This window comes from Oncorhynchus clarkii, chromosome 9 (genome assembly GCF_045791955.1).
Source record: "Oncorhynchus clarkii lewisi isolate Uvic-CL-2024 chromosome 9, UVic_Ocla_1.0, whole genome shotgun sequence".
NCBI lineage: Eukaryota > Metazoa > Chordata > Actinopteri > Salmoniformes > Salmonidae > Oncorhynchus > Oncorhynchus clarkii.
The window spans coordinates 12367455-12387205 of NC_092155.1; the positions used below are offsets into that span (position 1 = coordinate 12367455).

At 46.5% G+C, this 19751-nt stretch overlaps 1 protein-coding gene across 3 annotated transcripts in view; it reads left to right on the plus strand.

Moving 5' to 3' along the window:
• The first annotated feature begins 255 nt into the window (after window positions 1–255).
• LOC139415896 (ankyrin repeat domain-containing protein 46-like) overlaps window positions 256–19751 on the plus strand; it is a 67111-nt gene continuing 47615 nt past the window's right edge. For all 3 annotated transcript variants that reach the window (XM_071164046.1, XM_071164044.1, XM_071164047.1), the window contains exons 1-5: window positions 256–358; window positions 3280–3365; window positions 4221–4477; window positions 4922–5080; window positions 12457–14815. In XM_071164046.1, coding sequence (XP_071020147.1) covers window positions 3312–3365; window positions 4221–4477; window positions 4922–5080; window positions 12457–12673 — 687 coding nt within the window. In that variant the 5' untranslated portion in view covers window positions 256–358; window positions 3280–3311 and the 3' untranslated portion in view covers window positions 12674–14815. The remainder of the gene's footprint in view (window positions 359–3279; window positions 3366–4220; window positions 4478–4921; window positions 5081–12456; window positions 14816–19751) is intronic.

Below are 19751 nucleotides of genomic sequence, written 5' to 3' on the forward strand. Positions count from 1 at the left end.
AAAATAGCAACTTAATTATACCTTAAAAAAATAATACAAATCCACAGTGAAACAAATGATGACCATGGAGATTGTACGTTTTTTTTTATGTTGAATTCCATCATGCATTATATGGCTGGACATGTCTGGCAAGGTCAACTGAATTTTTAAATAAATTGATCTTTAGATAATAAAAAGACGTACTGTTAGGCCTTGCTGGAAATGTAGATTGATTGGTCCGATTCTTAGAGCCACCCTCTGCCGTAAAGCGGTCTGCGCCAAACTGTCGTCGTAAAATCACAGCTTGTTCAGCATCGCCACAACAACACTGTTTTGCAGAAAAGGGGATTTTGACGTCTGATTTGGAACACATTAACAGGTAAATATCATCACCAACATCTGAAGATGTGGTATAATATGCTTTCCGAATGTTTTAATGTGTTGGATAATATTGATAATTGCTTATAGTCACGTTATTACTAGTGCGTTAGCTAGCATATTTTTGTTAGCTTATCTGGCAAGAAGTAGCTAGCTAGCTGTATATCTGTTTATCTTGGATAGCTGCCTAGCTATCCACTGCATGTGCAGTTAAACGTTTACTTATACGCCAAGCGAACTTTTCTTCAGGATTTGCCTTTCGTAATACCGTAGTTTAAGGATCTAACTAGGGAATAATAATGTTCTGCTCATTTCAGTAATAAGAGCTAACTTAGCTACCTACCTTGTGTTAGCTCTAGCTACAGTGCCTAAAGAGAGTATTTATACTCCTTTTATTACATTTTTATATAACCAGGTAGGCCAGTTGAGAACAAGTTCTCATTTACAACTGCGACCTGGCCAAGATAAAGCAAAGCAGTGCGACAAAAACAACACAGAGTTACACATGGAATAAACAAACTTACAGTCAATAACACAATAGAAAAATCTGTATACAATGTGCAAATGAAGTAAGGAGGTTAGGTAATAAATAGGCCAATTGTGGCGAAGTAATTACAATTTAGCAATTTACACTGGAGTGATATGTGCAGATAAGGATGTGCAAGTAGAAATACTGGTGTGCAAAAGAGCAGAAAAACAAATATGGGGATGAGGTAGGTAGTTGGATGGGCTTTTTACAGATGGGCTGTGTACAGCTGCAGCGATTAGTAAGCTGCTCTGATAGCTGACGCTTAAAGTTGGTGAGGGAGATTTAAGTCTCCAGCTTCAGTGATTTTTTGCAATTCGTTCCAGTCATTGGAAGGGGAGAACTGGAAGGAAAAGCGGCCAAAGGGGTGTTGGCTTTGGGGATGACCAGTGAGATATACCTGCTGGAGCGTGTGCTACGGGTGGGTGCTGCTATGGTGACCATGGTGAGCTGAGATAAGGCGGGGCTTTACCTAGCAAAGACTCATAGATGACCTGGAGCCAGTGGGTATAGCGACGAATATGTAGCGAGGACCAGCCAACGAGAGCATACAGGTCGCAGTGGTGGGTAATATATGGGGCTTTGGTGACAAAACTGATGGCACTGTGATAGACTGCATCCAATTTGTTGAGTTGAGTGTTGGAGGCTATTTTGTAAATGACATCGCCGACGTCAAGGATTGGTAGGATAGTCAGTTTTACAAGGGTATGTTTGGCAGCATAAGTGAAGGAGGCTTTGTTGCGAAATAGGAAGCCGATTCTAGATGTAACTTTGGATTGGAGATGTTTGATATGGGTCTGGAAGGAGAGTTTACAGTCTAACCAGACACCTAAGTATTTGTAGTTGTCCACGTATTCTAAGTCAGAGCCGTCCAGAGTAGTGATGTTGGACAGGCGGGTAGGTGCAGGTAGCGATCGGTTGAAGAGCATGCATTTAGTTTTACTTGTATTTAAGAGCAATTGGAGGCCACAGAAGGAGAGTTGTATGGCATTGAAGCTTGCCTGGAGGGTTGTTAACACAGTGTCCAAAGAAGGGCCAGAAGTATACAGAATGGTGTCGTCTGCGTAGAGGTGGATCAGAGACTCACCAGCAGCAAGAGCGACCTCATTGATGTATACAGAGAAGAGAGTCGGTCCAAGAATTGAACCCTGTGGCATCCCCATAGAGACTGCCAGAGGTCCGGACAGCAGACCCTCCGATTTGACACACTGAACTCTATCAGAGAAGTAGTTGGTGAACCAGGCGAGGCAATCATTTGAGAAACCAAGGCTGTCGAGTCTGCCGATGAGGATGTGGTGATTGACAGAGTCGAAAGCCTTGGCCAGATCAATGAATACGGCTGCACAGTAATGTTTCTTATCGATGGCGGTTAAGATATCGTTTAGGACCTTAAGCGTGGCTGAGGTGCACCCATGACCAGCTCTGAAACCAAATTGCATAGCAGAGAAGGTATGGTGAGATTCGAAATGGTCGGTAATCTGTTTGTTGACTTGGCTTTCGAAGACCTTAGAAAGGCATGGTAGGATAGATATAGGTCTGTAGCAGTTTGGGTCAAGAGTGTCCCCCCCTTTGAAGAGGGGGATGACCGCAGCTGCTTTCCAATCTTTGGGAATCTCAGACGACACAAAAGAGAGGTTGAACAGGCTAGTAATAGGGGTGGCAACAATTTCGGCAGATCATTTTAGAAAGAAAGGGTCCAGATTGTCTAGCCCGGCTGATTTGTAGGGGTCCAGATTTTGCAGCTCTTTCAGAACATCAGCTGAACGGATTTGGGAGAAGGAGAAATGGGGAAGGCTTGGGCGAGTTGCTGTTGGGGGTGCAGTGCTGTTGACCGGGGTAGGAGTAGCCAGGTGGAAAGCATGGCCAGCCGTAGAAAAATGCTTATTGAAATTCTCAATTATGGGCGATTTATCAGTGATGACAGTGTTTCCTATCTTCAGTGCAGTGGGCAGCTGGGAGGAGGTGTTCTTATTCTCCATGGACTTTACAGTGTCCCAGAACTTTTTTGAGTTAGTGTTGCAGGAAGCAAATTTCTGCTTGAAAAAGCTAGCCTTGGCTTTTCTAACTGCCTGTGTATAATGGTTTCTAGCTTCCCTGAACAGCTGCATATCAAGCACATCATATCAAATCAATACTTATTGATTCAAGACATTTCAGTTTTTCATTTTTTATTTAGTTGGTAGTAAAATTCTACATACAGTTCCACTTTGACATTATTGGGTATTGTGTGTAGGCCTGTAACACAACATATTGTGGGAAAGCCAAGGGGTGTAATTACTTCCTGAAGGCACCGTACATAGTCCTAACCAATAAAGCTTTTCTTTTCTCCGTTTCCTCCCTCTGCCTTCCTCCTCGTCTTCTTCCTTCCCCTCCCTTCCTCCATATCCCCCCTTCAGGTACGCTGGAATTTTCGGACACCCACTCGGACATGTCCTATGTCTTCATCAATGACTCGTCTCAGACCTCCGTTCCCCTGCTCCAGGTAGGGAAGATGCCTACCCCTGCACATTGACTCTGTACCAGTAGTGTTGTTATTGTTATTTTATTGTTGGGTAAGCGCTCGTAAGTAAGCATTTCACTGTATATTCTACACTTGTTTTATTCGGCGCGTGTGATTTGACAACCCTAATGTCTGCTGCCCTGCTCCTGGTGGGGTTGAGTCCAATACAAGGGGGTTGCATCCCAAATCCACCCCAATAACAGTAGTGTTGTTATTGTTATTTTATTGTTGGGTAAACACTCGTAAGTAAGCATTTCACTGTATATTCTACACTTGTTTTATTTGGCGCGTGTGATTTGACAACCCTATTGTCTGCTCCCCTGCTCCTGGTGGGGCTGAGTCCAACACAAGGGGGTTGCATCCCAAATCCACCCCTACGCCCTATTTACTTAGGTCTGTGAGGATCTGACAGGCGTAAGCAATCTGGTAGTAGCTTCACTTGCCCTCTGATAGGTTAGATGGAGGTTTCACCATATTGACGACACCTGTCAAATCCTCTCAGATCCCCACACGTGTGTAGGGTCTAGGGTCCGGTGTGGTGTTGTGCAACAGTGTAGGAACCAAACAGAAGCAAACAGGGATGGACCTACCAGAATTTGTCCAATAGAAACTCTTGTTTCGGTTGCAATACGTTTTTCTACGGTGTGCTCCCAGGTCTTCAGAATCGATTTAAAGTTTAAGTTAGCTAGGGTCTGTTAATCAATTCCCTTATTCTCTGATTCAATACAGAATCAATCAATCAACTAATTCATCTAACTCATCCTGGGACGTTATCGTGAAAGACAATGTGTTCTCAATGACTTGCCTGGTTAAATAATGGCAAATCCCTAACTGCAGGCCTGCATCGACGGGGACCTGCTATTCGCCAAGCGGCTCCTGGAGACGGGCTGTGACCCCAACACACGGGACAACCGGGGCCGTACTGGCCTGCACCTAGCGGCCGCCAGGGGGAACGTGGACATCTGTTGTTTCCTCCATAAGTTTGGGGCGGACCTCCTGGCTACAGACTACCAGGGAAACACGGCGCTACACCTCTGTGGACACGTGGATACCATCCAGTTCCTGGTGTCCAACGGTCTCAAGATAGACATCTGGTGAGAGAGGTGCTGAGGGTTGGGAGGGCCTGGAAGGGAGTGAGGGGGAGTAGAGACTCTTTTACAGTTGGCTTGGGGCCTGAGAGGGGCTGAGGGTTGGGAGGGCCTGGAAGGGAGTGAGGGGGAGTAGAGACTGTTTTACAGTTGGCTTGGGGCCTGAGAGGGGCTGAGGGTTGGGAGGGCCTGGAAGGGAGTGAGGGGGAGTAGAGACTGTTTTACAGTTGGCTTGGGGGCTGAGAGGGGCTTTGACTGAGGGGTAAAAGCATGGTTAGAGTTACAGGGGTTCTATCACATAGAGGAACTCTTTAGGTCACCCTGTTAGGTTTTTCAGATATACACATTGGTCCAACAGTCCACTCCCCATAGAGTCAATGTGTTTCTCAAACATAGTTTGGACCCTTGTTTGAACATTATCATGCTACATTGGGTGTTTCTCTCTCCCAGTAACCACAACGGGTCCACTCCTCTGGTGCTGGCCAAGAGGCGCGGGGTGAACAAGGACGCTATCCGCCTGCTGGAGGGCCTAGAGGAACAGGAGCTGAAAGGATTCAACAGGGGAGCCCACTCCAAACTGGAGACCATGCAAATGGCTGAGAGCGAGAGGTGAGGAGAGGGGTGGGGGAGTTAATGAGAGAGGTGCAGAACAGGGGGAGGACAGTGCAGGAAGTGGAGGGGAGCCTATGTTACAGGCATTACTATGCTGCTTAACAGTATAGTTCCCTCACTCACAAGTCCTTACCGGTACTTGATGTTTCGTACTCTGCCTCGCCAACACACTTAACCGCCCGCTTGACAATAATACGCCTCCGAAAAGCTAGCACTTCAGCAACTTGATTGGTGACATTTCGAGCTGTGGAGCTCACTAACGGCACGATCTGTTACACCCACTGTCATGTACTGTCATGTTGTGTCTTGTCTCTGTCCTTTCCCTTCACCCTGTCTCCCTCTGCTGGTCGTTGTTAGGTTACCTTTTCTCCCCCGCTTTCCCCCAGCTGTTCCTTGTCTCCTCTAACTACCCATTCACCCCGTTTCCCACCTGTTCCCTTTTTCCCTCTGATTAGGTCCCTATATCTCTCTCTGTTTCTGTTCCTGTCCTTGTCGGATTCTTGTTTGTTGTGTTTCATGCCTGAGCCAGACTATCGTCATGTTTGCTGTAACCTTGTCCTGTCCTGTCGGAATCTGCCGGTTTATCTGAGCCTACCTATGTTTGGTTATTAAAGAAGCTCTGTTTAAGTTAGTTCGCTTTTGGGTCCTCATTCACTCACCTTAACAGAAGAATCCGACCAAGAATGGACCCAGCGACTTCGGATCCTCTCCACTCAGCCGTCGGGATCCAGGGAGCGATGCTAGGCAGACACGAGCAGGAAGTGTCTGCTGCTCGACATGCCGTTGAGACCCTGGCCACCCAAGTCTCCAACCTCACAGAACAGGTTCACCATCTCCGCCTCGATCCACCGGCCACTTCCAGGGCTTTCGAATCTCCGGAGCCCAGAATCAATAACCCGCCGTGTTACTCTGGGGAGCCCACTGAATGCCGCTCGTTCCTCACCCAGTGTGATATTGTGTTTTCTCTCCAGCCCAACACTTACTCCAGGAGCACTGCTCGTGTCGCCTACGTCATATCTCTCCTTATTGGACGGGCTCGTGAGTGGGGCACGGCAATCTGGGAGGCAAGGGCTGAGTGTACTAACCAGTATCAAGACTTTAAGGAGGAGATGATACGGGTTTTTGATCGATCTGTTTTTGGGGAGGAGGCTTCCAGGGCCCTGTCTTCCCTATGTCAAGGCAATCGATCCATAACAGACTACTCTATTGAGTTTCGCACTCTTGCTGTCTCCAGTGGCTGGAACGAGCCGGCCTTGCTCGCTCGTCTTCTGGAGGGTTTCCGCGCAGAGGTAAAGGATGAGATTCTCTCCCGGGAGGTTCCTTCCAGCGTGGATTCCTTGATTGAACTCGCTATTCGCATTGAGCGACGGGTTGATCTTCGTCACCGAGCTCGTGGAAAGGAGCTCGCGCTCTCCGTCGCCTCCCTCTCCGCATCACTACCATCTTCCTCTGCCGGCTCGGGTGCTGAGCCCATGCAGCTGGGAGGTATCCGCATCTCGACTAAGGAGAGGGAACGGAGAATCACCAACCGCCTCTGTCTCTATTGCGGTTCCGCTGGTCATTTTGTCACTTCATGTCCAGTAAAAGGCCAGAGCTCGTCAGTAAGCGGAGGGCTACTGGTGAGCGCTACTACTCCTGTCTCTCCTTCAAGATCCTGCACTACCTTGTCGGTCCATCTACGCTGGACCGGTTCGTCAGCTTCCTGCAGTGCCTTAATAGACTCTGGGGCGGAGGGCTGTTTTATGGACGAGACCTGGGCTCGGGAACATGACATTCCTCTCAGACAGTTAAAGGAGCCCACGGCCTTGTTCGCCCTGGATGGTAGTCCTCTCCCCAGGATTCAGCGTGAGACGCTACCTTTAACCCTCACTGTTTCTGGTAATCATAGTGAAACCATTTCTTTTTTAATTTTTCGTTCACCTTTTACACCTGTTGTTTTGGGCCATCCCTGGCTAGTTTGTCATAATCCTTCCATTAATTGGTCTAGTAATTCTATCCTCTCCTGGAACGTCTCTTGTCATGTGAAATGTTTAATGTCTGCTATCCCTCCTGTTTCCTCTGTCTCTTCTTCACAGGAGGAGCCTGGTGATTTGACAGGGGTGCCGGAGGAATATCACGATCTGCGCACGGTGTTCAGTCGGTCCAGGGCCACCTCTCTTCCTCCACACCGGTCGTATGATTGTAGTATTGATCTCCTTCCGGGAACCACCCCCCCCCGGGGTAGACTATACTCTCTGTCGGCTCCCGAACGTAAGGCTCTCGAAGATTATTTGTCTGTAGCTCTTGACGCCGGTACCATAGTCCCCTCCTCCTCTCCCGCCGGAGCGGGGTTTTTTTTTGTCAAGAAGAAGGACGGGTCTCTGCGCCCCTGCATAGATTATCGAGGGCTGAATGACATAACAGTGAAGAATCGTTATCCGCTTCCTCTTATGTCTTCAGCCTTCGAGATCCTGCAGGGAGCCAGGTTTTTCACTAAGTTGGACCTTCGTAACGCTTACCATCTCGTGCGCATCAGGGAGGGGGACGAGTGGAAGACGGCGTTTAACACTCCGTTAGGGCACTTTGAATACCGGGTTCTTCCTTTCGGCCTCGCTAACGCTCCAGCTGTCTTTCAGGCATTAGTCAATGATGTCCTGAGAGACATGCTGAACATCTTTGTTTTCGTTTACCTTGACGATATCCTGATTTTTTCACCGTCACTCCAGATTCATGTTCAGCACGTTCGACGTGTCCTCCAGCGCCTTTTAGAGAATTGTCTTTTTGTGAAGGCTGAGAAGTGCACTTTTCATGCCTCCTCCGTCACATTTCTCGGTTCTGTTATTTCCGCTGAAGGCATTAAGATGGATCCCGCTAAGGTCCAAGCTGTCATTGATTGGCCCGTCCCTAAGTCACGCGTCGAGCTGCAGCGCTTTCTCGGCTTCGCGAACTTCTATCGTCGTTTCATCCGTAATTTCGGTCAGGTGGCAGCTCCTCTCACAGCCCTTACTTCTGTCAAGACGTGCTTTAAGTGGTCCGTTTCCGCCCAGGGAGCTTTTGATCTCCTCAAGAATCGTTTTACATCCGCTCCTATCCTTGTTACACCTGACGTCTCTAGACAGTTCGTTGTCGAGGTTGACGCGTCAGAGGTGGGCGTGGGAGCCATCCTTTCTCAGCGCTCCCTCTCTGACGACAAGGTCCACCCATGCGCGTATTTTTCTCATCGCCTGTCGCCGTCGGAACGTAACTATGATGTGGGAAACCGCGAACTGCTCGCCATCCGGTTAGCCCTAGGCGAATGGCGACAGTGGTTGGAGGGGGCGACCGTTCCTTTTGTCGTTTGGACTGACCATAGGAACCTTGAGTACATCCGTTCTGCCAAACGACTTAATGCGCGTCAGGCGCGTTGGGCGCTGTTTTTCGCTCGTTTCGAGTTCGTGATTTCTTATCGTCCGGGCTCTAAGAACACCAAGCCTGATGCTTTGTCTCGTCTCTTCAGTTCTTCAGTAGCCTCCACTGACCCCGAGGGGATTCTCCCTGAGGGGCGTGTTGTCGGGTTGACTGTCTGGGGAATTGAGAGGCAGGTAAAACAAGCGCTCACTCACACTCCGTCGCCGCGCGCTTGTCCTAGGAACCTTCTTTTCGTTCCCGTTCCTACTCGTCTGGCCGTTCTTCAGTGGGCTCACTCTGCCAAGTTAGCCGGCCACCCTGGCGTTCGGGGTACGCTTGCTTCCATTCGCCAGCGTTTTTGGTGGCCCACCCGGGAGCATGACACGCGTCGTTTCGTGGCTGCTTGTTCGGTCTGCGCGCAGACTAAGTCCGGTAACTCTCCTCCTGCCGGACGTCTCAGGCCGCTTCCTATTCCATCTCGACCGTGGTCTCACATCGCCTTAGATTTTGTCACCGGACTGCCTTCGTCAGCGGGGAAGACTGTTATTCTTACGGTTGTCGATAGGTTCTCTAAGGCGGCTCATTTCATTCCCCTTGCTAAGCTTCCTTCTGCTAAAGAGACGGCACAAATCATCATCGAGAATGTTTTCAGAATTCATGGCCTTCCGTCAGACGTCGTTTCGGACAGAGGTCCGCAATTCACGTCTCAATTTTGGAGGGAGTTTTGCCGTTTGATTGGGGCTTCCGTCAGTCTCTCTTCCGGCTTTCACCCCCAGTCTAACGGTCAAGCAGAACGGGCCAATCAGACTATTGGTCGCATCTTACGCAGTCTTTCTTTTCGCAACCCTGCGTCTTGGTCAGAACAGCTCCCCTGGGCAGAATACGCCCACAACTCGCTTCCTTCGTCTGCGACCGGGCTATCTCCTTTTCAGAGTAGCCTCGGGTACCAGCCTCCGCTGTTCTCATCTCAGTTCGCCGAGTCCAGCGTCCCCTCCGCTCAGGCTTTTGTCCAACGTTGCGAGCGCACCTGGAAGAGGGTCAGGTCTGCACTTTGCCGTTATAGGACGCAGACTGTGAGGGCTGCTAATAAGCGTAGAACTAAGAGTCCTAGATATTGTCGCGGTCAGAGAGTTTGGCTCTCCACTCAGAACCTTCCCCTTAAGACGGCTTCTCGCAAGTTGACCCCGCGGTTCATTGGTCCGTTCCGTATTTCTCGGGTCATTAATCCTGTCGCAGTTCGACTTCTTCTTCCGCGATACCTTCGTCGCGTCCACCCGGTCTTCCATGTCTCCTGCATCAAGCCCGTCCTTCGCGCCCCCGCTCGTCTTCCCCCCCCCCCCCCCCATCCTTGTCGAGGGCGCACCCATCTACAGGGTCCGTAGAATTTTGGACATGCGTCCTCGGGGCCGTGGTTACCAGTACCTCGTAGATTGGGAGGGGTACGGTCCTGAGGAGAGGAGTTGGGTTCCCTCTCGGGACGTGCTGGACCGTGCGCTGATCGAGGATTTCCTCCGTTGCCGCCAGGTTTCCTCCTCGAGTGCGCCAGGAGGCGCTCGGTGAGTGGGGGGGTACTGTCATGTACTGTCATGTTGTGTCTTGTCTCTGTCCTTTCCCTTCACCCTGTCTCCCTCTGCTGGTCGTTGTTAGGTTACCTTTTCTCCCCCGCTTTCCCCCAGCTGTTCCTTGTCTCCTCTAACTACCCATTCACCCCGTTTCCCACCTGTTCCCTTTTTCCCTCTGATTAGGTCCCTATATCTCTCTCTGTTTCTGTTCCTGTCCTTGTCGGATTCTTGTTTGTTGTGTTTCATGCCTGAGCCAGACTATCGTCATGTTTGCTGTAACCTTGTCCTGTCCTGTCGGAATCTGCCGGTTTATCTGAGCCTACCTATGTTTGGTTATTAAAGAAGCTCTGTTTAAGTTAGTTCGCTTTTGGGTCCTCATTCACTCACCATAACACCCACTCTAAGCTGGAAACCTATATATCTATCTACCTGTCTATCTCTCCTATCTAAACTCAGCAAAAAAAGAAACGTCCTCTCACTGTCAACTGCATTTATTTTCAGCAAACTTAACATGTGTAAATATTTGTATGAACATAAGATTCAACAACTGAGACATAAACTGAACAAGTTCCACAGACATGTAACTAACAGAAATGGAATAATGTGTCCCTGAACAAAGGGGGGGGAAATCTAAAGTAACAGTCAGTATCTGGTGTGGCCACCAGCTGCATTAAGTACTGCAGTGCATCTCCTCCTCATGAACTGCACCAGATTTTCCAGTTCTTGCTGTGAGATGTTACTCCACTCTTCCACCAAGGCACCTGCAAGTTCCCTGACATGTCTGGGGGGAATGGCCCTAGCCCTCACCCTCCGATCCAACAGGTCCCAGACGTGCTCAATGGGATTGAGATCCGGGCTCTTCGCTGGCCATGGCAGAACACTGACATTCCTGTCTTGCGGGAAATCATGCACAGAACGAGCAGTATGGCTGGTGGCATTGTCATGCTGGAGGGTCATGTCAGGATGAGCCTGCAGGAAGGGTACTACTTGAGGGAGGAGGATGTCTTCCCTGTAACGCACAGCGTTGAGATTGCCTGCAATGACAACAAGCTCAGTCCGATGATGCTGTAACACACCGCCCCAGACTATGACAGACCCTCCACCTCCAAATCGATCCCGCTCCAGGGTACAGGCCTCGGTGTAACGCTCATTCCTTCGACGATAAACGAGAATCCACCATCAACCCCGTGAGACAAAAGCGCGACTCGTCAGTGAAGAGCACCCCAGTGACGGTGGGTTTGTGCCCATAAGCGACGTTGTTGCCGGTGATGTCTGGTGAGGACCTGCCTTACAACAGGCCTACAAAACCTCAGTCCAGCCTATTGTGGACAGTCTGAGCACTGATGGAGGGATTGTGCGTTCCTGGTGTAACTTGGGCAGTTGTTGTTGCCATCCTGTACCTGTCCCGCAGGTGTGAAGTTCGGATGTACCGATCCTGTGCAGGTGTTGTTACATGTGGTCTGCCACTGCGAGGACGATCAGCTGTCCGTCCTGTCTCCCTGTAGCTCTGTCTTAGGCGTCTCACAGTACGGACATTGTGCCCTGGCCACATCTGCAGTCCTCATGCCTCCTTGCAACATGCCTAAGGCACGTTCACGCAGATGAACAGGGACTCTGGGAATCTTTCTTTTGGTGTTTTTCAGAGTCAGTAGAAAGGCCTCTTTAGTGTCCTAAGTTTTCATAACTGTGAACTTAATTGCCTACCGTCTGTAAGCTGTTAGTGTCTTAACGACCGTTCCACAGTTGCATGTTCATTAATTGTTTATGGTTCATTGAACAAGTATGGAAAACAGTGTTTAAACCCTTTACAATGAAGACCTGTGAAGTTATTTGGATTTTTACGAATTATCTTTGAAAGACAGACAGGGTCCTGAAAAAGGGACGTTTCTTTTTTTGCTGAGTTTATCTATCTCTCCTATCTATCTCTCTCGTATCTGCGCTATTTCTCCTATCTATCTCAACTATCTGTCTCTCCTATATATCTGTCTGTGCTATCTCTCCAACACAAGGGGGTTCCATCCCAAACCGACCCCTATGTACTTGTGTACCATCTATCTATCTCTCCTATCTGTCTCTCCTGTCTATCTCTCCTATCTGTCTCTCCTGTCTGTCTTTCCTATCTATCTCTCCTGTCTATCTCTCCTATCTATCTCTCCTGTCTATCTCTCATGTCTGTCTCTCCTGTCTATCTTTTCTGTTTGTCTCTCCTATCTATCTGTCTCTCCTGTCTATCTCTCCTATCTGTCTCTCCTGTCTATCTCTCCTATCTGTCTCTCCTGTCTATCTGTCTCTCCTATCTCTCCTATCTGTCTCTCCTGTCTATCTTTATTTTTTCTCTCCTATCTATCTCTCCCTCCTATCTGTCTTTCCTGTCTATCTCTCCTATTTATAATCAAGTAATGGCATGTAAGCTGACACTGGGCTACTTCTTTCTCTTCCTGTCAGTGCAATGGAGAGCCACTCCCTGCTGAACCCCGACCTCCAGAACAGGGAGGGAGTCCTGTTCAGCTTCAGGACCACCTGGCAGGAGTTTGTTGAGGACCTGGGTTTCTGGAGGGTGCTGCTACTGCTGGTGGTCATCGCCTTGCTCTCTCTGGGCATCGCTTACTACGTCAGCGGGGTGCTGCCCTTCTCCGCCAGCCAGCTGGAGCTGGTACACTGAGGGAGGGGTGGATGGACAGAGGGTGAAAGTTGGCTTGGGCCACATTCTGGTTATCCACCCTTGTCCAGAAGTGTGCACTTGCACACTCCCCTTTTTATGGCTTTAAAAGCATAGTAGTGGTGTAAGCGTTGGCTGGATTCAACCTTTGTGAAATCGTTACGAGAAAGTGTGCAAGTGCACACTTCGGGAGAAGGGCGGCGAATGGGGACTCAGTCATGGCATCTGCATTCTTCATTTCCTTACCTATGTGTGGTATATGAACATTTTCTCACTGTGGCCAGTTATGCATGAGAATGCACATCATTTCATGTGTCATTAATTTGTATGACTAAATTGACCAAATATCGACCAGCGACGTGACCATCTTCTTTCTGGAATACTGAGCTTTTATAGCATAACTATAGAAAAGAATATATATATATATATATATAGAAAATATTCAGTACCAGTCAAAAGTTTGGAAACACCTAACCCATTCAAGAGTTGATATATTTTTTTATTCAAGAGTGTGCAAAGCTGTCAAGGCAAAGGGTGGCTACTTGGAGAATCTCAAATATAAAATATATTTTGATTTGTTTAACACTTTTTTGGTTACTACATGATTCCATATGTGTTATTTCATAGTTTTGATTTCTTCACTATTATTCTACAATGTAGAAAATCGTTTTTTTTTTAAACAAACCTGGAATGAGTAGGTGTGTCCAACCCTTTTGACTGGTACTGTACATTTCTTACATGTGTGATTTAGTTTTGACAGTATTCAGCTCTATAGGAAGAAACTGTTGTATTATAGGCCTTTTTCCTAATGTCACAACATGTATTGTTCTGTGTTGTGTGGAGTAACAAGCTGTATATTGCTATAGGTTGTTTTTGTGTGTAATTATTTACTTGTGTTTTGTTTCTTCTCCTTCTGTTTGTTGTTTTGAAAAGGGCCCATTTGTTAATTCATTTACCCTACAGGGTCAAATCCTCTTGCAAAGTCAATATTCTAGTTTTATTTCCATTCTTACCAGTTTAACTGAAGTCTGTTTCTCTCACACTAGTTGCACATTTCCCTAATAATGCTAATAATGCTAATCAGGCTATAACTGTTGTGTGGAATCTTACAATGAACAAACATCTAACAGTGTGTAGAGTTATCCTGGGTGTCAGTCTGTTTCTGATCTCTTACCAACAAACTGTTCTGGGATCAGGCTAGTGTAGAGTTATCCTGGGTGTCAGTCTGTTTCTGATCTCTTACCAACTCATTAAAGGAACTGTCATGTCATGGCTTCATAATGAGAGCACAAACTGTTCTGGGATCAGGCTAGTGTAGAGTTATCCTGGGTGTCAGTCTGTTTCTGATCTCTTACCAACTCCTTAATGGTACTGTGATGTAACGTCTTCATAATGAGAGCATAAACTGTTCTGGGGTCAGGCTAGTGTAGAGTTATCCTGGGTGTCAGTCTATTTCTGATCTCTTACCAACAAACTGTTCTGGGATCAGGCTAGTGTAGAGTTATCCTGGGTGTCGGTCTGTTTCTGATCTCTTACCAACAAACTGTTCTGGGATCAGGCTAGTGTAGAGTTATCCTGGGTGTCGGTCTGTTTCTGATCTCTTACCAACAAACTGTTCTGGGATCAGGCTAGTGTAGAGTTATCCTGGGTGTCAGTCTGTTTCTGATCTCTTACCAACTCATTAATGGAACTGTCATTTCATGGCCTGATAATGAGAGCACAAACTGTTCTGGGATCAGGCTAGTGTAGAGTTATTCTGGGTGTCAGTCTGTTTCTGATCTCTTACCAACAAACTGTTCTGGGATCAGGCTAGTGTAGAGTTATCCTGGGTGTCAGTCTGTTTCTGATCTCTTACCAACTCCTTAATGGAACTGTCATGTCATGGCCTGATAATGATAGCACAAACTGTTCTGGGGTCAGGCTAGTGTAGGAAGTTGACAAGAGCACAGACTGATCTAGGACCCTCTTCCATCACCAAGTCAAGTACAATATGAACTGTAAAGTTGCACCTTGACTGTTGCCTTTGGCAGAAAAGACAAATGAATAAATGTTTGCTGTATTTTATCTGACATTCTGTCTGTGTTAGATGGTAGATCAGATCAGCATGCAGCTTCGTTGCATTGAAAACTACCAGTTTATGAATCTGTAGACTACATTGCCTGTATGACGATTATTTCAAATATTCCGTTATATTTTTAGCGATGTCGTACTCTGTCAAACATCCATCCTCACACATATTGTAAACCACCTAGTTAAACGCTTTATGTTATTGTGTGTGTTATCTTGTAGAACAAGATCATGAACAAGATCATGAGTCATAAATAACATTCTGCACTTCCAATTATCCTTTGTGAACTGTTAATTCAGTATTTAATCCAAAATTAAACTTGGATGTACAATGAATACAAATGTAAAATGGAATTGACAACTAAGTCTTACAAAAGAGTGGAATAAAAATCAGAATAGTTACATTAAAACAACTATGATATTTCAAACTTAGTCTTAAAAGTGATCATATAAAATACATTAACATCATGAAATCCTTCAGCGTGTTAATTTTATTGTTCTCACATTATACATTGATAGTATTATGAATTACAGGAGATGAAAGCAGGAGAACCTGAAGAAACGATGACTAACTGACCAAAGTGAAGAAAATGTTCCTGTTGTTCCCAACAAACTCTCAAACTCTGATATTTTAATTCCATAATCATCTTAAAAACTAGTTCTACATCTAATGGCTTGGCTACACACACACACACACACACGGTTGTTCAGTTACAATCAACTGGTCACTTTGGTGCACATTACTGTTACGTTAGAATGGTTGTAACATCAGAACTGATCAGTAAACAATACTACAATTTGAGAGTGGCTGTATTCAAATCGTCAAGTATGTTCTCATTGCTAACACTGGGTTTAAGTATTGTTACACCAACAATAACCAAAACCATACCACTACAATAGACACCAATCAATGGAGTTGAGCAAGAGCACAAACAGGTCTGGGACCAGGCTAGAGTAACTCCTCCATCTCTATGATGGTAGAGGATCCATTCACCTCTCTGGTTTCTTTCTCCCTCTCAGGACACATGGTAACTCTCTCATCACTATGACCATCAGAACTCTGTTGGGACTCTTTTGAAGGCACTGGATGTTGGGGTCGTCTGGGGGCGGAGCCAAAGATAAATCCTGAACAGTTCATTCTGGACCGCAGAGGACACATTGTAACTCTCTCATCACTATGACCATCAGAACTATGGTCTGATGGCTATGGTGATCCCCTGGGGCTGCGCCGAAAAATCAATCCTAAACCGTTCATTCTGGACCACTGAAGCCACATTCTGCCTGTAAGAAAACTCACACACCCTCCTACTGCAAATGCTAAAACTATCTTTATCCACGGTGACCGGGTTCCTGTGTCCTCAGAGCGGGTTTCTCTAGTAGTGACAGTGAGAGTGAGAGAATCTGGATTTCCTCTCGTCTGTTTGTCAGGGCCGAAGCGGCACTGGTATGTCCCCTGATCAGAACGACGTAGGTCAGTGAGGGTGAGGGAAATGTCTCCCTGTCGGTATCCATCTTTGGACACAGATACCCTGTTCTTAAACCCAGAGCCAGTGATTATATTCCCCCCCATGACATTCAGCACAGTCTGTTCATTCTTTCTGCAACAGACGTACACCTCACTGTCAGCAGTTTGTTTTTCTGTTAAGCCATAGAAGTTGAGTTGAAAATTAGATCCAACGTAAGCAGGTTGGCCTACAACAATGGAGACTAAAACTACAAATTGTACATCTTCTTGAGTCTTACCACAGTGACACTCAAACCAACCCATATCATTAAATACAACAGAGGTGATGTTGAGATAGAGGTCTCCATCCCCGCGTTTAACCCTGTTCTCAAAGCCCACTCCGGGTGTGAATTCTCCTTGGTGCAGTGTAGCGACCGTGGTGTGTGTAACACCTGCTGATTCACTCTCATGGCGATGCTTCCATTCTATAAAACCATCACATGATCCAGAGAAGGGGAGTGTGACAGTGTCATTCAAAACGACTGTAATTGTAGGAAGCAGGAAGGATTCCCCAACGTAGAAAAACACATAAACAGCGATAAACACTGTCTTCCAAAAACAATTCATTGTCGATTGCTGGCCAGTGGTGTGAAAAGCTTAAAAACGTCTGTTGTTGATAACAGCTATACCAGCTGATAGTCTGCAAACTATTCCAAATATCTGGGATGGTTCTGACCCGTGTTAAATAACCTGTGCATACCTGCCTGTGCTGCTCAGCAGTAGCGGTCCCTAATAACTTTCAGGTAGAGTAAATAAAAAATTTAGAAAAAATAATCACCTAGAAAAGGGGTCTGGGACTGTTGGGGTCCGCTGGGCTGTTGGGGTCCACTGGGCTGTTGGGGTCCGCTGGGCTGTTGGGGTCCACTGGCCTGTTGGGGGCCACTGGGCTGTTGGGGTCCACTGGGCTGTTGGGGTCCACTGGGCTGTTGGGGTTCAGGTCCTGGGAGGTTTGGGGGGCCAAGGCAGTTCTCTCTGGCAATGATTAAGCAATCTGGCTTCTGGCTACCTTGTTGGTGTTGTTCTTCTGGCTACCTTGTTGGTGTTGTTCTTCTGGTTACCTTGTTGGTGTTGTTCTTCTGGTTACCTTGTTGGTGTTGTTCTTCAGTCTCCTTCTGGCTACTTTGGATAGCTCAGTGTCAGTGACAGTGGAGGCTGCTGAGGGGAGGACGACTCATAATAAGCTTGACAGAGCAGCTGTACTACAGTGGGTGTAGCTTGTTTTGGATTGGCAGCAGAGTATCTTGTGATGTTTGATCAATGCATAATGTGTGTGCCTCCCACCAGTACTTATACAAGGTTCTGCTGGTAGCAGAGGGGATCAGCTGGTTAGAAGAAATTCCCTGTGTAGTGGCAGTTATCTTCCGTCGTTCTGTTATGACTATGCAAGACATATTTACTCTGAAAAATGTATGGTACTGTGTTGTGGTCAGCATAGCAGGTTGTTTGTTTCCTCTCCATGTTTCTGTTGTTAGTATTACACCATTTCTCACATCACAGAGTTGGAATAACATAAGAGTGTCAGGGCCATAGTAGCTGGGGTCACATTTTTACTGAAGGTTTGTCCGATTCTACACATTTTTCCATGACTTATGCCATGTTAATATGCTATCTGAGTGAGAGTGAATAACAAAATATATGAGGGTCACCTGGAGGTCAGGGTCCCTGGGGAATGTGCCCTCATTGCCTGGTTGGTAATTCAGCCATGATTACTACAAGTTTAGCAGGCTAAACTAGACTCATTTACCAATGTAAAACATGTTAACTGACATGGTGGGGTGATTGAGTGACTATCAGTGGGTGACATATAACAAGAGGAAAATTGTTGATTCACAACCAAGTTTCGAAATTGCACTTTGTATAATTTATAGATGCATGTAGTCTTCCTACACACTGGGACTGCATCCTAAATAGCACCCTTTTCTCAATTCGGGTCACTAGAGCCCCCCAGCACTATATAGGGAGAAGGGTGCCATATAGGGAGTAGGGTTTACGGACAGAAACCTTGGTTACTTGGCCGTGGGCTTTGGCCATCCCCTAGAACAGCGGTTCTTAACCTTTTTCAGCCTGGGACCCAAATTAGAAATTATGTGTTTTTCTGGGACCCAAATTAGAAATGATGTGTTTTCCTGGGACCCAAGCTTAGGAACATATGCAACTACTTGTAAATATTGGTACATTTCATTGCCCTTATGCCTAAAACAAATGCAATATAGACACAAACAAATAACAATGAAATGGCCATATAAATAGCTAGTCATGTTTATTTCCCCATTAAAAACTCTGACATATCCGTCTAGGTTGGAACTGTTGCTGTTAAAATTCATGAAATAATTTTCGTTCTGAACTGGAACAAACTGATTGATCCAGGTTGTATCATATCCCGGCCGTGATCGGGAGTCCCATAAGGCAGCGCACAATTATCCCAGCGTCGTCCAGGTTTGGCCGGGGTAGGCCGTCATTGTAAATAATGATTTGTTCCTAACTGACTTGCCTAGTTAAATAAAGGTTCAATTTAAATAAAAAACATATTTAAAAAAACAATCACACGGATGTAGACCAGAAAACACACACAGTCCTAATGAGAGGTGTGTGGCTGGTTGAAGTTTTCAACACGCATGTCTGTTCTGGGATCAGTTTTTGACAGTGTAATACTGAAGTCATGCTCAGCATTTAGACTGTTTCTGTACTTGTTTTTGAAGTAATCCAGAGTGGAGAACCCAGACTGACATGGTCACGTGGTGCCAAACTGGACCAGAACATCTACTGCTTTCTCAGACAGGCAGGGGACAGCTTCCTGTTGTAGATGAGCCACAGTTTATTCCAGTTCAGAATAGAAATGATGACTGGTACTTCAACCGCAACGGTTCCAACTTGTTTTCAACAATAATTTCTACAGTAAGATGTACAGTGTGCCTGATCATTTTTCATCTGTACTGTTACTATCAGTAGGTAGCTAACTTGCTTTGGCTAACGTTAGCTATTAGATGTGTACAAGGCCAGGGGATTGTTTGAAAGAGAAACTCACATCTACTACTATGAGATAGTACTCCCTTATTTCTGCTCATCACCTTTTATAAAATGACAACAATGCTTTGCCAGCTGACTGACTTTTCCACTGTGGAAGCACTGTTTCCTGAAGCATTCTGCCCTGTTCTGAAACAATCCCCTGGGTATACCGTCATGCTGTGGATGTTTGGTCAGGACGTGCCGTTATATGAATTTGTTCGTTTTGATTGACTCATTAGTAAGCACTTCCCCGCACAAAACACATTGAGGGAGCTCCTCGTTAATTCTCAAAGTTTATATGAAAGAGAGAAACTAATCGGTGCATTGGCTTTTCATGACGATTGAGCTCAGTTAGAACTTGTTGCGAGCATGAGTCCATTTTGCGAGTAGGAATGACAAGTCAGTAGCTGACAGCGAAACATCTGCTATTCAACGACAACGCTGCAGCGTGTGTAGCTGAGTGATCTTCAAGAAAACTCCAGAAAGATATCTGTTAAACCGCGA